The sequence below is a fragment of the Emydura macquarii genome, unplaced genomic scaffold (genome assembly GCF_026122565.2).
Source record: "Emydura macquarii macquarii isolate MOO-44397 ecotype Brisbane River unplaced genomic scaffold, CSIRO-AGI_Emac_v2 contig_18, whole genome shotgun sequence".
Classification (NCBI taxonomy): domain Eukaryota; kingdom Metazoa; phylum Chordata; order Testudines; family Chelidae; genus Emydura; species Emydura macquarii.
Window position 1 is genome coordinate 5,125,427 of NW_027130155.1, and position 19,974 is coordinate 5,145,400.

The 19,974-nt window shown below is 40.7% G+C and overlaps 2 protein-coding genes across 2 annotated transcripts in view; one reads left to right on the top strand and one right to left on the bottom strand.

The window, feature by feature from the left end:
* The window catches only part of MED12L (mediator complex subunit 12L), a 266,607-nt gene that overhangs the window by 86,640 nt on the left and 159,993 nt on the right, over window positions 1-19,974 (bottom strand). The window lies entirely within an intron of this gene.
* Window positions 3,776-11,439, top strand: P2RY12 (purinergic receptor P2Y12). Its single transcript, XM_067551397.1, has 2 exons — window positions 3,776-3,960; window positions 8,785-11,439. Exon 2 carries the CDS (start codon window positions 8,808-8,810, stop codon window positions 9,798-9,800), a length of 993 nt encoding a protein of 330 aa, XP_067407498.1. The 5' UTR covers window positions 3,776-3,960; window positions 8,785-8,807; the 3' UTR covers window positions 9,801-11,439.

Below are 19,974 nucleotides of genomic sequence, written 5' to 3' on the forward strand. Positions count from 1 at the left end.
AGCAATGCAATTCACTTCAAAACGGGTTGAGGCTTGATGTATGGTGTGATGCCATTGCAGTCCATTGCCAGCCAGCAATTCCCAATATGTGGAGTCAACACCTCCCTTCTTAAGATATACTTTCAGGGTGTCCTTGCAGCATTTCCTCTGTCCCACACGGGTCCTCTTACCATGACTAAGTTAAGAAAAGAGGACTTGCTTCAGAAGATCAGTATCAGCCATCCGCACACAATGACCAGCCCAATGAAATTGATGTTTCATAATATTCGTTTCGACACTGGTGATGTTAGCTGCAGAGAGACCACTGGCATCTGTGTGATGGTCTTCCCATCTGACACAAAGAATCTTCCTAAGGCAACGCTGTTGGTACCACTCCAGACACTTAACGATGGCTTTGATATGTCACCCAAGTCTCACACCCATAAAGAAGAGCGGGAAAGACTACTGCATTGTAGACCAGGATCTTTGTTTCCATCCACAGATCTCTGTCAATAAAGACACGATGGATAGGGTGATGAGACAGCAAATGTGAAAAATCGGGATGAGGTGGGGGGTAATAGGTGTCCATATAAGAAAAAGTCCTGAATATCGGGACTGTTCCTATAAAATTGGGACATCTGGTCACCTTAATGATGGAGCAATTTTCCAAAGGATGCTCTGGCACAACGGATCCTATGTTCAATCTCCACATCAAGATTGGCTGCCTGGGAGAGGTGGCTAACCACGGTAAGATAAATGCTCAGTGTTTTCCAGGGGTTCACTGCTGATGACAATCCGTAGGAAAAGGGGGACAACTTGTGCTGGGGCAGGCTTGTGGAGCACCTTAGTCTTCCCAATATTGAGGGAGTGTCCTAAGCTATGATAGGCACCTCAGGAGAGATCTAGGGTAGACTGCAAGTCCACCTCACTGTGTGCGAGAACAGTACAATCGTCAGCAAACAGAAGGTCAGTAATAACAGTCCAGGTGACCTGAGTTTTAGAATGAAGACACCGCAGATTGAAAAACTGGCCATCCATGCGATACTCAATCCCAGTCCCAGAAGAAGGGCAGTCATGATTAAGAATCAAGAGTATGGCAAGTTAGATGAAGAAAAAGGGTGGGGCAACAACACAGCCCTGCTTAACACCAGAACAGACTGTTACTGGGTCATCTCTAACCCATTACAGAGGGTGGTGGTGGTCATTCCATCATGAAGTAGTCTGAGAACACAAATGAACTTAAATGGACAACCAAATCTAGACAGCACCTTTTTTTTTTTTGCGCCTTCATCTATCACTATTCCTTAATTTCTAACTTTGGGATCTGCTAATTCTGAAAATATTGAGAGAAGTCAAAATACCTCAGCATTGTGCCGGGTTGTATATTGTGCTAGCTATATAAAAGGAATCTTTAAGACACAAAAATAGAATGACTGAGACAAAGAGTTCCTTTATGAATTCACTGTGGCTATTTCAATCTGCATTTGGGTCAAATGGAGACCCAGTTCAGCAAAAGGAAATAAGCTGTTAAAGAAAGCTGCAAAGGTTTAAAAGGTTCAGCTAATATTAGCTGAAACTGCAACATTCTGAATTTACTCGGGTTATTCCTGGCGTGTGCTTTTAATGGGCTGTGATCATGTTTGCACTTGCTTGCGATCTGAGTTACATAAATTGCTATGCAAGAACAAAATAATGTTTTCAAATAGCCTCATTGGCCCATTTATTTATATCTCTAAAATCTGCCAGAAGATTGGAAAAAAACTTTATTAAGCTATGAATGTCGGCTCTCTTGGACACACAAGGTGTCGTAAACTCAATACTAACTTTTGCTGACTCATACAAACATGCACTTGGAAACATTAATTTTTTTTAGAGGGGCCAGGGGCAAGAGCAGAGCAGGGCGGGTGGGGGGGGGGGGGGAGAAGGGAGGGAGGGAGGGAGGCAAGCAAATGTGGGGTAAGGAAGAGGCCAAGCAGGTCAGGGCCTCAGGGCAGAATGCAAATGGAGTGAGGCAGGGCCCTTTGTGAGTGTGGGCCTGGGACTATGGCACCACTGTAAACTCGGCCCTGGTCCTATATAGCAGCAGCTGTAAGCAAGTTTACTTAATAATGTCACTAAGGCAACACTCATTCCCAGTAGCCTCTAGGTTCACTTCCTGGGCACTTTAACTGGCAGCCCCGCTTTGGAGTAGGACCACATGGTCCAACTGCCCTAAACCCAAGCCAGGTGCTGATTTCATCCCCACAAAGGCTCCCCAGTAGCACACTTTCCCAGAGCTCCAGCCTTGTGGGCACTCTGATTTATAGTTTACTGCTTCGGAGCAAGTGATAATCAAAGTAAATTAACAGACTTTGCAAAAGGATTTCTAAAACAATCATTCTTTATTTTACACAGCAGAAGAGAGGTACAGATCTTTGCAAACTAAGGAACAGCTATACACAATTCCCTGCTTCAATTTCCTTACCATTCTTGAACATTTGGGGGGAAATTTCCTCTAGGAAATCCCGAATATTTTTTCTCCCCCTGTATAGCCTTGCCTCCTGGTTCTGGTCTCTTCTCTCAAACGGCCAGAGATCAAGACTTCTTTTTATAGACTTTCAGTCACCCCTGTCCGGTGACTTCCCTGGTCAGCCTCAAAACTCTGACAGGTGATCAAAGTTCCCTATCAGGCACCTTGTTGCTTGGTCACCAATTACTTGGGAGTTCATACTTGAACAACTGCTTCACCCTGGGCAGTAGTTGTTTCTTTGTCCAAGGATACTTCCATTTGACTGGACCATTATCAAGATTTAAAGACTTCCACTGTTAACTCTCCGCTAGGTACAAAAATTTCTTCTGTGTTCCAGCTCAACATGGAAGAGACAGAGCCAAGATGAAGTCACAGAACAGACGTAAAACGGTGCTCAGAAAAGAAAATGGAGTTTGTCATTTGATATAGATATACATACAGAGTTCATCAAACAGAATTCTTAGTTTGTAAATAGATACGTTCCCCAAACTATTACAAAGACGTGTTTAGCTTATTTCTCACAAACTTGTTTTTTATTGTTTTTCAAAATCTGTATTTATTAATCCTAATCTCCAATGAAAATATAACACAAAATGGCTAGCCATGGTGTCATTTATGTTACTAATGCACAAATAAAATTTTTAACTGAGGAAAAACTATATTTTGTTAATTCTTAAGGTTTAAAATGTAAATTATTAAATAAGCAGAAACTGACCTCATTTTATTGAGAGAGAGAGAGAGATTCTTTAAAATCTAATGGATAATTGTTCTCCTTATAAAAAAGTGCTATATAATGCTGATCTATAGTAAATGCATTAGTAACTTGGAAAAAATTATATGAAATAGTTTGTAATCTACATAAAGGATCAAGACATTGTACAGTAATATAATTTTTTGCTCAAGTCAACACGCCCTTCTGTTTAAACACAATTACATGTTTTCTAAGCAAATAATCAAAAAATACAATCCTGAACATCTTCTGTAATAATACATATGTCACCAGAAGATAGAAAGAAATTGATCATATTATTTTAAATCTGAACTTTTCTGGAGCTGCACAAAGTAACAACTATATAAAAGCTTTTAAAATACATGATCTGTAGTTTTCACAAAATATTTCAACAGATTGAAAGAAGCAGGATAATGTATAATTTTTTTTAACCAAGTCTCTTTTCCCTCTTTTACAGGAAATTGAAACAGAAGCCGTCACTTGGAATTTGAAACTGTCTGGACAGCTAAGACGCAACAGTTTAAAACTGGAGAGAGTCTTTCTGAGTACTAAAGCTGGGACGACAACTTCCTTCTCTCTCTCTGTTTACCTGAAGGATTTTTACTGAAGAAAGCTACTGAACTAATGCTATCTTCTTCGTCTCAGGCTTAAAAAGGAAAGAAAAAAAGAGCAAATGATGCTCTGCCAGGAATAACTCCCCATCACAGGAAAAAATATTTCAGCATTTTTCTATGGTATTAAGGTAATTTTCTCTTTCATAATATTCTTTTCTGATCCCTCAAGCTATGTAATAGTCATTTAATTACAATTGATATTTGCAGCTAAAAGTTATATATACACTCTAAAATATATACTGTTTCATAAATTCCTTTCATACAATCATTTACAGATGGAAATACAAGTGAGCACTTTTTAATAATGAAGGTACCAGAGATATGCATATATCATCTGACAACTCAGAGCATCTAAAGTTATTTATAAACCCCCATCATACTGGGATAATATTGAAGTATAGTAATTTTTATAATGGTCTGACTGAAGGGCCTGAATAGTACTACTCAGTTAAAACTTTGTTCTTGTAACCTTCCTTATCTGGTTTTTCCACTCTTCTTTCCAAACATCTTTGAATTATGTAGTAGACCATCATTTTTTTGGTACTAATTGCTGAGAAATCCAATGTTCTTACTTTTGTAAATAAGAGTAAACCAGCCACCAAAACAAAGCAGCACTTTGTTAATTTAATTGAGAAGTGTACTTTAATTCCTAGTGACAATAATTCATAGCACACTGCTAAATAGTTTGACGTTTGAACAAAGATTTAACGCGAATCCTTGCTACGCCACAATGCCAACACAGCTTAATCGTTGCAGAAAGGTGGAAAGAGGACTGCCATTTGTACACATATTATGAAGTATGCATCTTTATCAATAAGCAAATTAGTGAGGTTGTCATTTTTTCTGATGGACATAGATCACAGATGTTCCTGTTTGTGGCAATAAGCTAATATGCAATTTTGAAAATAAAGTTGCATCATATACAATTATTTGAGAGGATCTGTTGGTAAATATTTTGACATCTCAAACTAAATTTTGTGTAAATATTTTTTGTTTGTTCATAACATTCTGCTAGCTGTAGTTAAAGCAAATGATTCATAGAAGCATTTCCCATCCTACATCTTGTCTTATCATTCTTTCCTTTTAGCACAACAAAAATATTTGGGCTGCCTTACAAAGACTAGAGAAAGCAATGTACAATTAATAAGTAGTTAAATAAATAATAATACTTGACACTTATATAGCGTTTTCCAGTTGAGGATATCAAAACACTTTAACATGACAGATTTTGGGACATCTTGGTCTTAAATATCAATAACTGAGTGTCAAGTTCATAGACACCGGTTGTGGAATCAGCATGATTTTCACATTTAAAGTCTGAGACAGCTGATCCCTGCTGACATGCGAATCATGACTCCCGTTGCTGTTTTGGGACTAAGGACGAGATTTTCCCTAATGGCGGGTTTGTCGGGCCTTGAGCAGGTTTGTGCTTTCCTGTGGATGCATCATTTGAGGGGTTGGACCTGTTTACTTAAAGAAACTTTTGGTCTGATAACTGGCTGGGGACCAGCAGCAACAGAGTACGCAAAAGGCAGCTGAGCAGTGCCTCGAGATTTTTATTTCATGTTATTGGGACAACCGGAAGGCAGGACAGGAGTCCCTTGCAGCATGGTGTCTTCATGCTTTGTCCCAAAATTTGGGCTACGGTTTGGTATTTGAGGTGAGAGGCTTGGTACAGTACGTGGAGAAGCAAACCTTTTAGGACACAGGTTCAAAGCATCCCTGTCCAAGGCTAGTGCTCAAATCTCCCTCAAGAAATGGGCTGCTAAGGGACCTGCAGTTTGGGGCACCACACCTCCTGGGGCCTAAAGGTTTAAGTCCCACAGCAATGATAGGTGACTGCAGGTAATTATGATGGGCTCTAAATAGACTGCCTGACAGTGGGGACTGCACAGTGGCAAAGCAGTCCCTATATATTTTCCTCCCCCCAAGCTCTGCAGTTCAGCAGTTGGTGTGAGAGTTGAGAAGGTGCCTTGGTGCCTTAGCTATTTAGTTGGGCAGATGGAGTACTGAGGACAAGGAGCAGCTCTAGAGATGCCTCCTGACCTCAGATCTAAGTGGGAGTCCCCTCCTGCTATCTTGCTGAAGCTGATGGGGAAAAGTGGAATCTGAAGCCAGTCTACCATGACTAAGCTGGGATAGAGCTGACCTTCGCCTGCCCACTCCCATCCCTGGGCAGCAGCAGCCAGCAGGAGAGATGATCCAAAGGTTCCTCCTCTCTCCCTTCATCTGCACTCTGAAGGGAAAGGCTTTAGTGGGTGCAGCATGACTAAGGAGAGAGAGACAAGTCCGGGCATAGGAAGACGGGGGGAGAATGGCCTTTAGAAGAGACACAAAATGAGGTCAAGAGACAGCACAGAGACGTGATCAGCAAGAGGGGGCAGCAGCAAGAGAGACAGTACAGGAGGAGAGAGGAAAGGAAAAAAAACAACGGAGGGAAACTGGGGCAACAATGTGAAAGGGTTAGGGGTAACAGGGAAAAGCAACAAAAAATAACCAGGCTAGGGGACAGGTTCATAGCGCTGCAAAAGTCCTAGGATGGAAGACTCAGGTGGGAGAGAAAAGTTAGTAGGTAATATACTGAGCACTGCATGTGATTTACTTTTTTCTGCTAATCCAATTGATACTGAATTTGTAGCCAAAAGCAACGAATACTGTACACACAAATCCCACCCCGATAGTAAAAAACAAAATAAATAAAAACAGGAAGAACATTTTCCTTCCCCATTTGAAACCTGTGGTTTGGAGAGACACAGGCAAAAATGAAATGATAGTCCCATATTGCCCCCAGATTCATCGTTTGTGCTGTTGTGAGTTGTTAGTTGTGTCCAAAAAGCCTTTAATCCAAAACTGTGTGGTGTGCCTTGCCTGGGTCATCCAGAAGGTGGCATTAGCAATGCACAGATAGTTAGAGTTCGCTTAGCAATTCTCCACAGAAAGTACTAGGAAACATGGTATTTCCAAGTCATATCTCCAAAAGGAATATTCTGTGCGGCATATTCAGAGATGAGACTAAAGGAGGTGTCTCTGGGGGCAGCTTAAATCTTCTTCTGCCTTCTACCCCCAAACCCTCAATGTACGTCAAACCAGTTTAGACTCAACAGCCATTTACTGATACCAGTGTGTAATTTTTTTAATTAAAATTATAGTTGTTGCTCTACATTTACATCAGCCATAGGAAGTAGTAGTGTGTAATTTATCCATAACCCTAACACATCATCTCCTTGACCCTGTGAGTCAAAGAGAGGAAGACAAGGCGGTAAAAGGGCTCAAATTCCTTAGCCTTCACCCTATCTTAAACTTTCTTTTACTTTCTTCTTGACATGCAAACTTCTCCAACTTACCAATGTCTAAGAGTCTAACTGAGTCTAAGAATGCCTATGTCTGTCTGAACTGATGGTGGTTTACTCTAAATTATTTTAAGACAAACAACCCCTAAATTTAGCTCTGTATCTGAAGATCTGTCATCCATGCTGTGATGATAAATTCACAAGACATTATGGTAGCATAAAACCCAACAACATTCATATAAATAAAATAACTAGAATACAATCAGGGTAGATTAATTTAAATCATTAGGTTTAATTATGATTTAAATCAGCAAGCAGGAAACCTTGATTTAAATAATTGATTTTAATCATAGTTTGTATTGTACCTTTAGTAGTTTTCCTAAAGAAAGATTGATTCTCATTGGTTGGTAACCATTAGAACATATTGATTTTCAACCAAAGATAATCTTTACACTAAATTTGGTGCTTCTTTTTGCTAATCAAGAGGATATGTATAGCCATACACATTTATTTAAACAATTATACAGCTTAATTTATATTTATTCAGATTTTTAAATTTTACATTTTTATTACGTTAGAAAATGGTGGATTTTGATGATGCATTTCTTATTTATTAGGTTAATTTTTTGCTTGTGATGTGTGTTAGTCTATTTGGATGGAAATTCAAATTCAATTAAAAATGCACAAAAGCAGCATTTATTTATTTAATTAAATGAAACTACCTTAAAGATGCTGTATAGAAAAAAAAAAGTTTAAATCAAACATGTTCTGTATTTAAAACTAACTCTTTTATTAAACAAAGGAAGTATTATCTATAGTTACTGAATTGGACTAATCGTTTTTGATCACTGTGTCCCTCAAGATTTTAGAGCTAGTAGATTTCATCCTTTCACATACAGCTTTTATTCTTAGATTGGAAGGCGAAAACAAGCCTTCCTGCTTTTTCAACTCCCAATAGGCTTCTTAACTTTGAATGAATTAGTTCTTGAACTAAACTAGCGGAATAAACTGAAATGAAAGGGGAGATTATGCAGATATTGAGGGCAGGGATGCACAGATTTCTGGAGCTGGCACCAGAAGCCAGCTAGGAACCCAAGCAAATGCCGGGATCTTCTGTACCTGCAGAAGATGCTACTGCTGTCAAAAGCTGGGTTTGCACTTCAACAAACACTGCTCCAGGTGCTTAGCCAGTGACTTCCACCTGCTCAGTGATTTAACTTGTTATAAAATGTGGCAAACAAACATGTTCTGCTTAATACTATATTTTTAATTTAATTTAAATGAGTTTGATTACAATAGTTTTATGCCTTAATGTAAGTTGTCAATTTCAAAATTAAAGTAAATAAGTTACATTTTTTGCCAGAAGCTGGGAATGTGCGACAGGGGATGGATCACTTGATGATTACTTGTTCTGATCAATCCCTCTGAAGCACCTGGTACTGGTCACTGTGGGAAGACAGGATACTGGGCTAGATGGACCATCGGTTTGACCTAGTATGGCCGTTCTTATGTTCTTACATTTAAAAAAAAATAAACCTGTATTTTAATTAAAAAATCCAACTTAAAAACTTTTATATCAGTGATGTTTATCCTCCCTGAATACAATGAATGCTGGAGTTCTCTGACTGATAAATGATAACCTCGCATCTTTTGTTTTAACAGGGGGAAAAGATATCAAAGGACAAATGAAAGCCACATCCAACTTCAGCTATCCTGGAAACAAAAGCAACTGCAACAGTGATAACAAAATCAGCCAAGTTCTCTTCCCCTTGCTCTACACTGTTCTCTTTTTCGTGGGCATTGTCATGAATGGCTTGGCAATGCGGGTGTTTTTTCAAATCTCCAGTAAATCTAACTTCATCATCTTCCTTAAGAACACAGTCATTTCGGACATCCTCATGATCCTGACCTTTCCATTCAAAATTCTTAGTGACGCAAAACTGGCACCTTGGGCTCTGAGAGGATTTGTATGCCAGGTCACACAGGTTATATTTTACTTCACCATGTACATTAGTATTTTGTTTCTGGGTCTAATAACTATTGATCGCTATCAGAAAGCTGCCAGACCATTTAAAACATCAAGCACTAGCAGCCTGTTAGGCGCTAAGATTCTGTCCACAGGAATATGGATATTTATGTTTCTTCTCTCACTACCTAACATGATTCTGACAAATAAAAAACCCATGCGTGAAACGGTGAAGAAATGTGCGCTCTTGAAATCTGAATTGGGGTTAGTATGGCATGAAATTGTGAACTACATTTGCCAATTTATTTTCTGGATTAATTTGGTAATCATAATTGTATGTTACATACTGATAACTAAAGAACTGTACAAATCATATAAAAGAACAAGATGTACAGGGAAGGTGTCCAGAAAAACTGTAAATATGAAGGTATTTATCATTATTGCAGTGTTCTTTGTTTGTTTTGTGCCATTCCATTTTACCAGAATTCCCTACACCTTGAGCCAAACAAGAGATGTTTTTGAATGCTCCGCTCAGAACATACTGTTCTATATAAAAGAGAGTACACTCTGGCTGACATCTTTAAATGCGTGCCTAGATCCATTCATATATTTTTTCCTTTGTAAGTCCTTTAGAAAATCCTTGCTACATATGTTGCACAAACGCATCAAGGAGCAGAACAATGGAGACAGTAGTGATGAGACGCCATTGTAAAGCTACAACATACCTATAATATTTGCTATTTAGCCTATTTACATGCTTATTAATAACAAATACCCCTGTCTTACTCTCAATAAAATCAATGGTTAAACTCCCAATTACTTCCCGGGGAACTGAATCTAGGTTCTTTGACAGAGGCACAAACTCACTGGAACAGAGGAACTACTGGTTATGGTCCCAATCCAGCAAAGTAATTAAGTGTATGTTTTGTTACACACAAGTGGTCTCCCAGAATTCAGTGGGACTATTCTTGAGCTGGAGTTTAAGCACATATTGGATCAAGGCCTATGTACTTATTAAAACAATTATAAAGGAAAAAAAAAACCTTTTTAGTCATAGAATACTGTGGATGAATTTATGAACTGTGAGGGCTCAGCAGAGAAATGGTGAAATCTTAGCTCCCTTGAAGTTGATGACAAAACAAACGGACTTCAAGTAGGATTTCACCCAAACCAATTAAAATCTGAGAAATGTAGCTGAAGAAAATACCAATAAGCTAGATTTAAAAAAAAAAATGCTATCACATTGCATCCAAATGCCAAGCTACTAAGCATATGGAAAAAATAAGCTATTCATGTGTACTAAATTAGCAGAATGAACAACATTTCACTGCCGGCATTATATGTTTGCATTTTTAAAGTTACTGGCCATTTTATCAATAACTGTATCTGATAAGAAACACTGTATATTAAGCAAATCTATCTAGACTAAATGTAAACCTTTGAGTACCCCAGAATATATTATGGAAGACCAGCCAAAAAACCATGGTTTGTGGTGAGCAATATATAAATGGAATCTGACAATTTTCAATAAAACTAATTTTACACAATAGTTCCAGAGTTTCATGGGATGAAAGCACTGAAAACATTAAATCAATGAGGAGAGTTAATGGCAGTTTTTGTTTCCCTTATACTAGATTTCTAACTCTGGTTTTTAATTACAGATATTATGCATTTTAGGTTTGGAAAATGGGGAAATCAGGAATGCAATTTTCAATAACAATTCTGTACATAATTCTGACTGCAGATGACTCTAGGTTGATGTAGCAGCAGTACGTCTACCAAGGGTTACTTACAACAATTATTAACCAGACTCCCAGTCTGAAAAATCTTTCACTGACATGTAAGGCTCTGATACTACAAACAGACATTACCTACTGCATCCTTTCTATCAACACTGGAAGCTCACAGAGTAGTAACTGTTTACACGATGGAGGCCAAATACTAACCTGTTAAAACATTCTTCACTTGTATATAATGTTAGTACTGAACTTGTAAAACTATACATGTTTTATGGTTTATTCTGTTGAGCCACAAAATCATACCAACAGTCATTATAAATAGGCCTGGAAGGATTAGATTTATCATCAGTCAATGTCCATTTCATCATAAACATAAAAAAATGACAAAATATTTTCATTGATAATAATCAAAATGTGCATATAGGCAAAGTAAGACTTTATGGGCTAAATCCAGTGATTTAGGCTTTTTAATTAGGCATGTTACAAATGGACTAGCGAATAAATAGTAAAAACAGGTATGACTGTTGATCTAAGGATATTTGCATTGTATATTTGACATGTGATCTTGACAATGTGTTTTAACAGTTATAAAGCTTTAACTTTTTTAAAATCTCCATGTCTACCGTCAAATTATTGTCTGATGTCCCCCCATAATTTCCTGTAACTGTGAAAAATTTAAATAGATAATTATCAGAAAACATACTTTAAAATAATCACTATTATCTGCTGAAATTAAAATAAAAATTAAATTCTGCCAAAGCGAAATATAAAATATAGTTACTAATAATGTAAGTGATGTCTTCATTTCCCCTCTCTGGTTGTACAACAAAATTCAGAAGAAAATATGGGTAGCACTTTGGAGAGGGGAATGTGTAGTTTACTGCTCTTAGATGGGTCTGGTAGTTCATGTTACTTTCTGAACCTAATATCATATGAAATTCAAATTTCTCAATGATTTGTTAAACAACATTTACTTCCACTCGTGTGCACACTCATGCATGTACACAAAGACCAAAGTAGTGAAAAGCAGGGAAGAGGTTACCTGTAGCTGGTGAGATGAGGCAGTGTTGGGTGTCAAGGGAGCACGCTCTGACACTAGAACTGATTAGTTCTCCCGGACGGTGGCTGGTGCATTGAATGGGAAAACCCAATGCTCTGCCTGCTCCCCACTCACCTGCACAGGAGGGGTAATAGCAATCCCACCAAAGTTGTTCTCCCTCCTACACTGCTACCCACAATGCCTGTAGCAGGCACAGGGAAGGAAAGGGACACCTTGCACCTCTCCCCTTATTTCCCTGCACAGCTGCATTAGACCAGCCACAATCTGGCTCTTAATTGGTATCTTTGCACAATTCTCTAAATGATGTCTATTGGATTGTTTTGTGCAATAAACTGTTGAAACCTAGACAGGTAGAGTCTTTCTAGGAAGAGGTGCAGAGAAGAGTACTCCATTGCACATCTGAAGAGGGTCTTTCCACCATTTTAACATGGTGAGAACATTTTGTGGGAATGTGACCATCATGTTCATGCAGTGTCTGCTAGACAGATACACTGATTTCAACCACCCTTGCAAAGAGTGAAGTGAAGTCTGGCATGCTGTGTGACAGAAGTCCATGGGGCTGTGTGTCCTAGAAGCTGGAGATATATTCTCATTGATTCTTGAGTAGGCTTGAAGTTGATTGATGCTTGAAATCTCTCTTGGGGAAAGTAGGTCTCGCTGATTCGGAGTAAAACAGTGCTACTGCGAACTCCACGCTCTGAGTTGGAGTGAGTGTGGATTTGTGTGTGTAAACTTAGAAACCTAGTGAGACCAAGAGCTTTAGAATTACTGGAACGGAGTCGATCATCTGTTGCAATGATCTTCCTTGAGGAGGGCGGCTGTCCTGTCAGGGGTAACCTGTCTCTGTATAGGGGAGGTTGGAACACGAGACACCACTCTAACCTGTCACACTGGTGACTCCAAGGCTGGGGTTTTTGTGATCACCTCTCTAAGTTTTTCAGTCAGAGGTGACACCTCTGCCAGGCCCCTTGGTAAGTCACTGGGCACTGTGTAAGGTTTTAGTATTCGGACAGTCAGTACTGAGGCAGCAGGTACTGCAGAGGTAGTTGGCACAGAAGTGGAAGGTACTGCTATAACACCAAAAGCACTCAGTGCAGGGATTGGTGCCAATGGGTTAGCATGAGGGCAGCATGGTCTGCTGATTTAGAAGCTACTGCATGTGCTAACTTGGAAGGCATTGCCAGGGTACCAAAATGGACTTTCTTAGCCTATTGGTCCTTTGAAGTAGGAGCCGAGATGAGTCTTGCAGGTCATGACCCTTCGATCTCTTGCTAGGTGACAGAAAGGAAACGTGCACATGGGCTCATCCTTACATGGGTGCTTCTGTCTGCTCTTCTCAGATGTTGATGCTGATGTCGACATAGGAGTGGCCAAATGGTGTCCATGAGTGGATGTGGCCCAGAACCTCAAAGTGTTATTCGGTTCAATAGGGCACTGATCAAAAGCAACTGACCCAATCCATGTCTGAGGCTACGTTGTAGCTCTCCTCTTGGGGGGAGACAGAGGATGCTGGAATCGACTTCTTTAAAACAGAAAAAGTTTCAATCTTGCCTCCCTCATTCTCTGGTAAACTTGGAGAAAAAGCAACTAACAGAACATCACCCCAGGACACCTCCAAGATAGCAGGCACTGATGGGCATCGAAGCACCACAAGGGACAGATCTAAAATACCGGTGATTTCATTTCTGCCATTACTCTGGGAGGTTCCTATATTAATTAAAACATAGCTAGTCTATATACACTATTTATTTAGCCAATGGGCATAAAAAGAATACTACACTGACTATGATAATATATCATACAAAGCTACGGAAACCACACAGCATGCAGAGTAAGCAGACACAGTAATGCTGTATCATTTCTACCAACTGCATCTGAGGAAGTGGGCTGACGCCCACGAAAGCTTATGCCTGCTGAAATTAAATTTGTTAGTCTTTAAAGTGCTACAGAACTCTCGTTTTTGCTGAATACAGACTAACAGGGCTACCCCTCTGGAACTCAACGGACACAGCAAAGGATCTCTCTCTTTGCCCTGGGTGGTAAGAAGGAACTGAGGGGTGGTTTGGCCAACTCTGTCCTTTATGCCCTTAGGTGAGGAGGGGAACAACGCCACTTAGGTCACAGGCATGGTCCATTGGGCACCGCTGGTCAAAAGAATACAATTTTATTTGCATTTGGCACATGCACACCAAGAGTGGAATCTGTGTGAACAATCATTCAGAGCAGCACAGTGGATAGTGTCTCATCAGCCTGAGGCTGGTAAGTTCCATACTGCCCTAGGGGATATAACAGTAGCTAATAACCAGCCAATTTTACTGTAGAAGATTTGGGAGCTCAATGAGTCTGTAAAGATCTTCACTATTAGCACAACAGACTTCATGTACAATAAACTGATCTTTAAAACTATGCTTTTCTCTGATGCACACAGCACACACACTGCAGTATTTACACTCACTAAAGTCAGGAGGCTTACACAGTGTCTTCGCCACAAAAACAACGCAGTCAATGTATTTAAAGGGCAGTTTACGATCACTGATTCCATGAGAATTTTGCCATTGGCTTCCATGGAAGCCAAATAGGATTATTAAAAAGAAGTTCATGCATCACAATGGCTTTTACAACCACTTCAAATAGAGGGCTCCCCACATCAATGACAACAAATTGGTTAACTGGGTTTCACATGGTGCCCTGCTGGGCTAGTGATTCTCTCTCTCTAAGAAGTAGGACTGCAGATGAAACAGCAGTCACCTGAACACATCAGCAGGCTGCAGTCAGCCTTTGAAAGAGATCTGAATGAGCAGCAGCATTCATATTGATGCAGATGGTCACGTTTAGGCTCACATGTGCCATATCAGCAAAAATATCTAAATAAAGTATGATTTCACAATGTGATTTAAGGCTGCCTATGACCTACATTAAAAATAAAGCCAACTTGAGTGATTATTCAGCAGACTTTAATGCCCAGTCCCTCACCGCAATGTTAAAAAAGGTTATTCTTGCCTCTAGTTCCCTTCACTCTCTGAAGGCAATTTCCCACACAACGCAGCTATTTAATATGGTTCACAAACATGTCAGGGAAACTTTCATCATTTTGTAGTTGAGCAAGTCTGTAGTTCTTTGCACTTACTTAACACAGGACTATTAACATGATTTCCTATTACTGGTGAAACAGTTATGGGAACTCATGAGAGTTATGGGCAGTGTAACAGTCAAGAAAAGTTTCACTTAAAGATCTTTCAGCACTGTGTTGAAACACACAGGAATTCACACACAAAAACTAATACTAATGTTGTAGTGTAACCTGATTATTATATTGGAAAATATTCCATATACTGAGAGATGTGAGGACAGAACAAAAGGAACAACTTAAAATTACACACTTATTGTCATAGGCATCATACATAGAGGAGGGCCAGTATATTTGGCTATGTTGCTGTTTTCAGCAGCTTGATCCTATAGGCGCTTCTCTCTAACTGAAGTAAAGACAAGAAAAAAAATATATTTACTGGCTTTCCTACACATCAGGTGGGAAAGAGGGAGGAGAGAGCCACGAAAAAGAAAAGTGAGGATACTGGTTGATGGACCCATTAACCATACTCCCCATACTTCTATTAGAGAACCTATTGCACAGCAATCCTCTGTGGTATACAGGAGTATATCTACACAGTAAGCCTGGACTTTGACTCAGGTTTAAGCCCAAGCCTCCCTTTCCATTCACACAGAAATTAGTCTGACTGGGGCCAGGAACCCCTCTGGACTCAGGCCTGTGGTCAGTTTATCGCTGTGACATGGGTCAGAGCCCAGGTGTTTTGTAATGTGGATGTAGCTCAAGTCCAGGTTGCCAGACTTAGGCCTGGAGAATCTGCCAATGCTATCCCGCTATCCCCTGTGCTGTGCTTCCCAGCCCTTCAAATCCAAAACTTGCCACACACTTCCCAAGAACCCGAAGTGATATCCTGGTTCAAATGCAACTACTTGGCATTTAGCCCTTCTTTTCCATGTGGACTGCTCAACTGGAAACGAACACAATCAGTGTTGATGTGTATTAGCTATGGTCAGCAGCAAGATGAAGCCCTGCATCAAACACACTGCTAGCTGCTCTGAGGAGCACAGCTTGATTCTGCTTAACCTCTGTTGCAAAGCAAGCAATACATCTGACTTCAGCAAGAGCACAAGGACTGATCATGTCTACGAAATTATATCAGCACGACTGGCGGCATTTGGGATCGACTGGACAGCAGAACAATGCAGAGAGCGAATTAAGCAGCTGAAGACAGACTACCAGGGAATCAAGGATGCTAGTGGCATCTCTGGGAAATCGCCATCTTCTTAAACGCTTTTACGAGAAATTTGAATAGGTACTGGGAAGTGCACTAAACACCTACAGCCAGAGGTACATGCCACTCGGCTGAGAGGGAGTGATGACCTTATAAACCAACCCCACCCCACCCCCAATCACAGGCACTACCGGAGGAGACCCAGCTGCAGGATTAAGAGCCAGAAGCATCCCTGGTGCAAAGGCTGGTAACTGAAGAAGCTGTGACGCCAGAGGAGCTACAGCACGTTCTGGGTCCATACACTGAGGACTAATTTAAAGATGGTTCCGAAGAGTAGCCTGCTGCAGGACTGGCATCAGAACATGGACCGAAACATGGTAAATTTCTGCTGCTATGTTCGTTATTGCTACTATATGGATGGGAGGGATTTCCACCTCACAGGCCTATGAAATTATTAATACAAACTGGGATTTTTGTGTTTTTCTGTTCAGGGCAGAATTCATACCATTTCTCTACTAGGCCCCCCCTGACACCACATAGTTTCAAAATGCACACTGCAAAAACAGGAAAAAAGTTAAGACAAGCAGCTATCATGACATTTTTACTAGCTACTCACTGATCGTTAGAAGGATGGGTTTGGGCCCCACAATCACCCTCATATCAATAGCCTCACATATCCCTCCCACACAATACAGCAGACCTCATAAATCAGCTGCACCCACACTGTTCTGAAAGACTGCCCATAAACTGAGTCCCTAAAAACTCTCAGCAGGCACCCAAAGTATCCCTGATCTCTACTGCTTCTGTGGACCCACCACTAGTCATGACAGATGCACTGTCTGGCTGTGTATACTGGTTCAGCAATCCAACAGTGTCCTGAGTCCATTCCTGGTAAAAGATTCCACATTCTCCTCTCTGACACTGGGCAGAGTGCAGCAAGCCACAACAATGCAGACTGCATTAATGACACTGGCATCCAGATGGTTTTGAAGGCTGTGCCAATGGGATTTCACTCTGCTAAATACATATTCCATCACCATTCTATAGCTACTGGGTGTATAGCTGAACCTTCTTTTGCCAGGTCCTCTGAAAAAAGAGCATGATTTCCAAAGCCATGTCAACAAAGGGCAGGGTGCCAATGAACAACAGCGGGGACAGTGATTCCATTTGTAACAATATCATTCAGTGGGAATAATGTCACCGCTTCTCCATGAAGGTAAAGTTCCCAATCCCCGAACACTCTGGCATCATGCACACTGACGGTGCATCCCACGTTAGTGTCCATGAATCTGCTCCTATGATCAACCAGCGCCTGCATAGCAATGGTTATATAACGTTGTGGTTTATATGTATTTGTGTGCTCCTTGAAGAGGACACATGCGTCCCATCAAGTGTCCCGGCACAGTTTGGGAAGCCTATACTCTGAAAATCTGCAATTATTTCAGGAATATTTGTAATGCCTGTCACTTTTGGGTGCATCAAGATTCCTGATCACCTCACAACCACCCCCACAGTTGATTTGCCAGCTCCAAAGTGGTTAGCCACACACCTGTAGCAGTGTGATGTATCCGTCTTCCATATGCCTATAGCAACTTGCTTCTGGACCCCCTCATGCGTGCGCCCGAGCACTGAAGGCCCCATGAAAGCTGTTCAGAGACTTCCAAGAATGTCTGCTTCTTCACTGAAATTCTGGACCCAATGCTGGTCATCGCAGGTCCACATGATGGTGTGATGCCACCTGTCTGTGCTGGTATTCCTGCCCTAGAAGCACCGGTCTACATCGCAGGAATCTGCAGCTAAAGCAACAGACATAAGCAGCATCAGCTGGTTGGGAGCTGGCACGTGAATATCCTCCTCCATGAGATGCTTTGGCACTTCAAAAACCTGTTACTTGAATGTCCACCAGCATCTCACAGATGCTCTGTCTGTATCCCAAAATAGGACTGACAGCATGAGACAGAAAAATCCTTCCCCAGGGGTGGATTCATGTTGGCTCTGTCTGAAGGAAGTGTGTGGACATAAAATGACTCAGCTGGATGTGTTTGCAGGCTACAGCCACCCAAAATGCTTCCAGCCAATTGCCGTGGGATGGACAGGCAAGTTCTCTCAGAACCCACTGTGAGAAAAGCCCCAGAGCTGTTTCAGTTGGTGAGGGCACTGGGAACCATGGGATATGATAGTGCACACCCACAGACAATGAAGCTCTGACTCAAGTTTGCGTACTGCAGTATTGTCATGCCAGCACAGCTGTGAAACCCGGGCTTCCATTTCAGTGTGGACACTTAAGCACAGACCTGTAAACACAAGTCCACAAGACCAGGCCTCTGAGCTTACTGTATAGTGTAGACATACCCTCTGTGGTCTGGCTTCCCCACACAATTTTATGGTCCTTCTGTACCAGAAGCAGAAATAACTACAGCTGTATATCTGTAACAAAACACTGGAAACTGCTTTCCTAAAAAATAGGTGTATGCAACTGAGTTAATGAACAGTACACTAACTGAACTATTACTGTGTAGATTAAATTATGCACCAGGAATTATTTAAAGGGAAAGATGGTAACAATACAATACAATATTTCTTTCGGTTCCCCTCCTCCTCTCTCTCCCCCCCCCCTTTTTTTTTTTAAGTGTATATATTTGTTCATTAGGTACCCATGTTCTAAGAAATGGTTGTAATGCCACTCAACTATTTTCCCACTTGAGTGAAAATTATTTCCGGCAACAATATTTTTAAAATAATATGCACAAAAATTGCTATTATGAAAAGACAAATAATCCCACCACCCAATTTTTGGAAATAAGAATCCAGAGCTGAACTTTTGTATTTAGGAATATAAGAATTGCTTATGGTGTCCATCAAGTCCAGTATCTGGTCACTGACTGGCTTCAGTACTAGTTGCTTCAAAAGACTAAATCCTGCAGCAGGCAGATATGGGATAACCTGCACACAGGGCAAATTTCCTCCTATTTTGCAATAGTTAGAGGTGGGTATGACAGATTTGGAGCTGCCTGAAATAATTTATGAATATTATTTCCTCACTGGTGATTGTGTTGCTTACTGTAGGCATATATTTAGTTAATTCATAACAGGATTACCCAGAAATGCACCCAGGGAGAAGGGTCCTGATAAATACTTATCAGCAAACACTTCTGAGACAATACGAGAGCAGTTCATCACTTGGGATGCTCTAGTGTTACCCCCTGATGGGCTTTCCAGACAGGTTTCCCCAGGAATGAACCAGTCTCTGTGAAAAGAGGGTGGTGTGGTAAAGACACAAGAGTGCGAGACAGATTTTTTAGGCTGATAACAGAGGGACCGCTGTGTGGTGGTCCTGGTGAGTTAGACGTATGGAAGACACCCTCAGGAGGATGGTTAGACATAGATGGACATAGTATGTAGACCTTCTGTTTTAAAATCCTTTTCTTTTAAGTTATGCATTGTTCCTATGGCTAAACATATATCACTTTTGTTGTAAGAAGATAATCCAATAGATACAGACGCCAAAGGTAACAGCAGCAAATACCAACCCCAGTAGGACTTGAGGGTAAGAACAGTGGATACACAGAGTACTTCAGCCCTGGATTCAGTCCAAGAGTTAGAGAATCACATGGTTCCATCCAAGGAGAGATACAGGCATGACGTCTGCAACCTATGAGGGCGTACTCAGAGACCAGAGAGGGAACAGAGATGCAGCTAGCCTGGTAACCATGACAGTAGCCTTATAACCCAAAGCTTGAGGGTTTATATTCCTTGCAAAACTCAAACTTTACTATAACATTTGGAGATTTCTGTTATCCATATAAATGG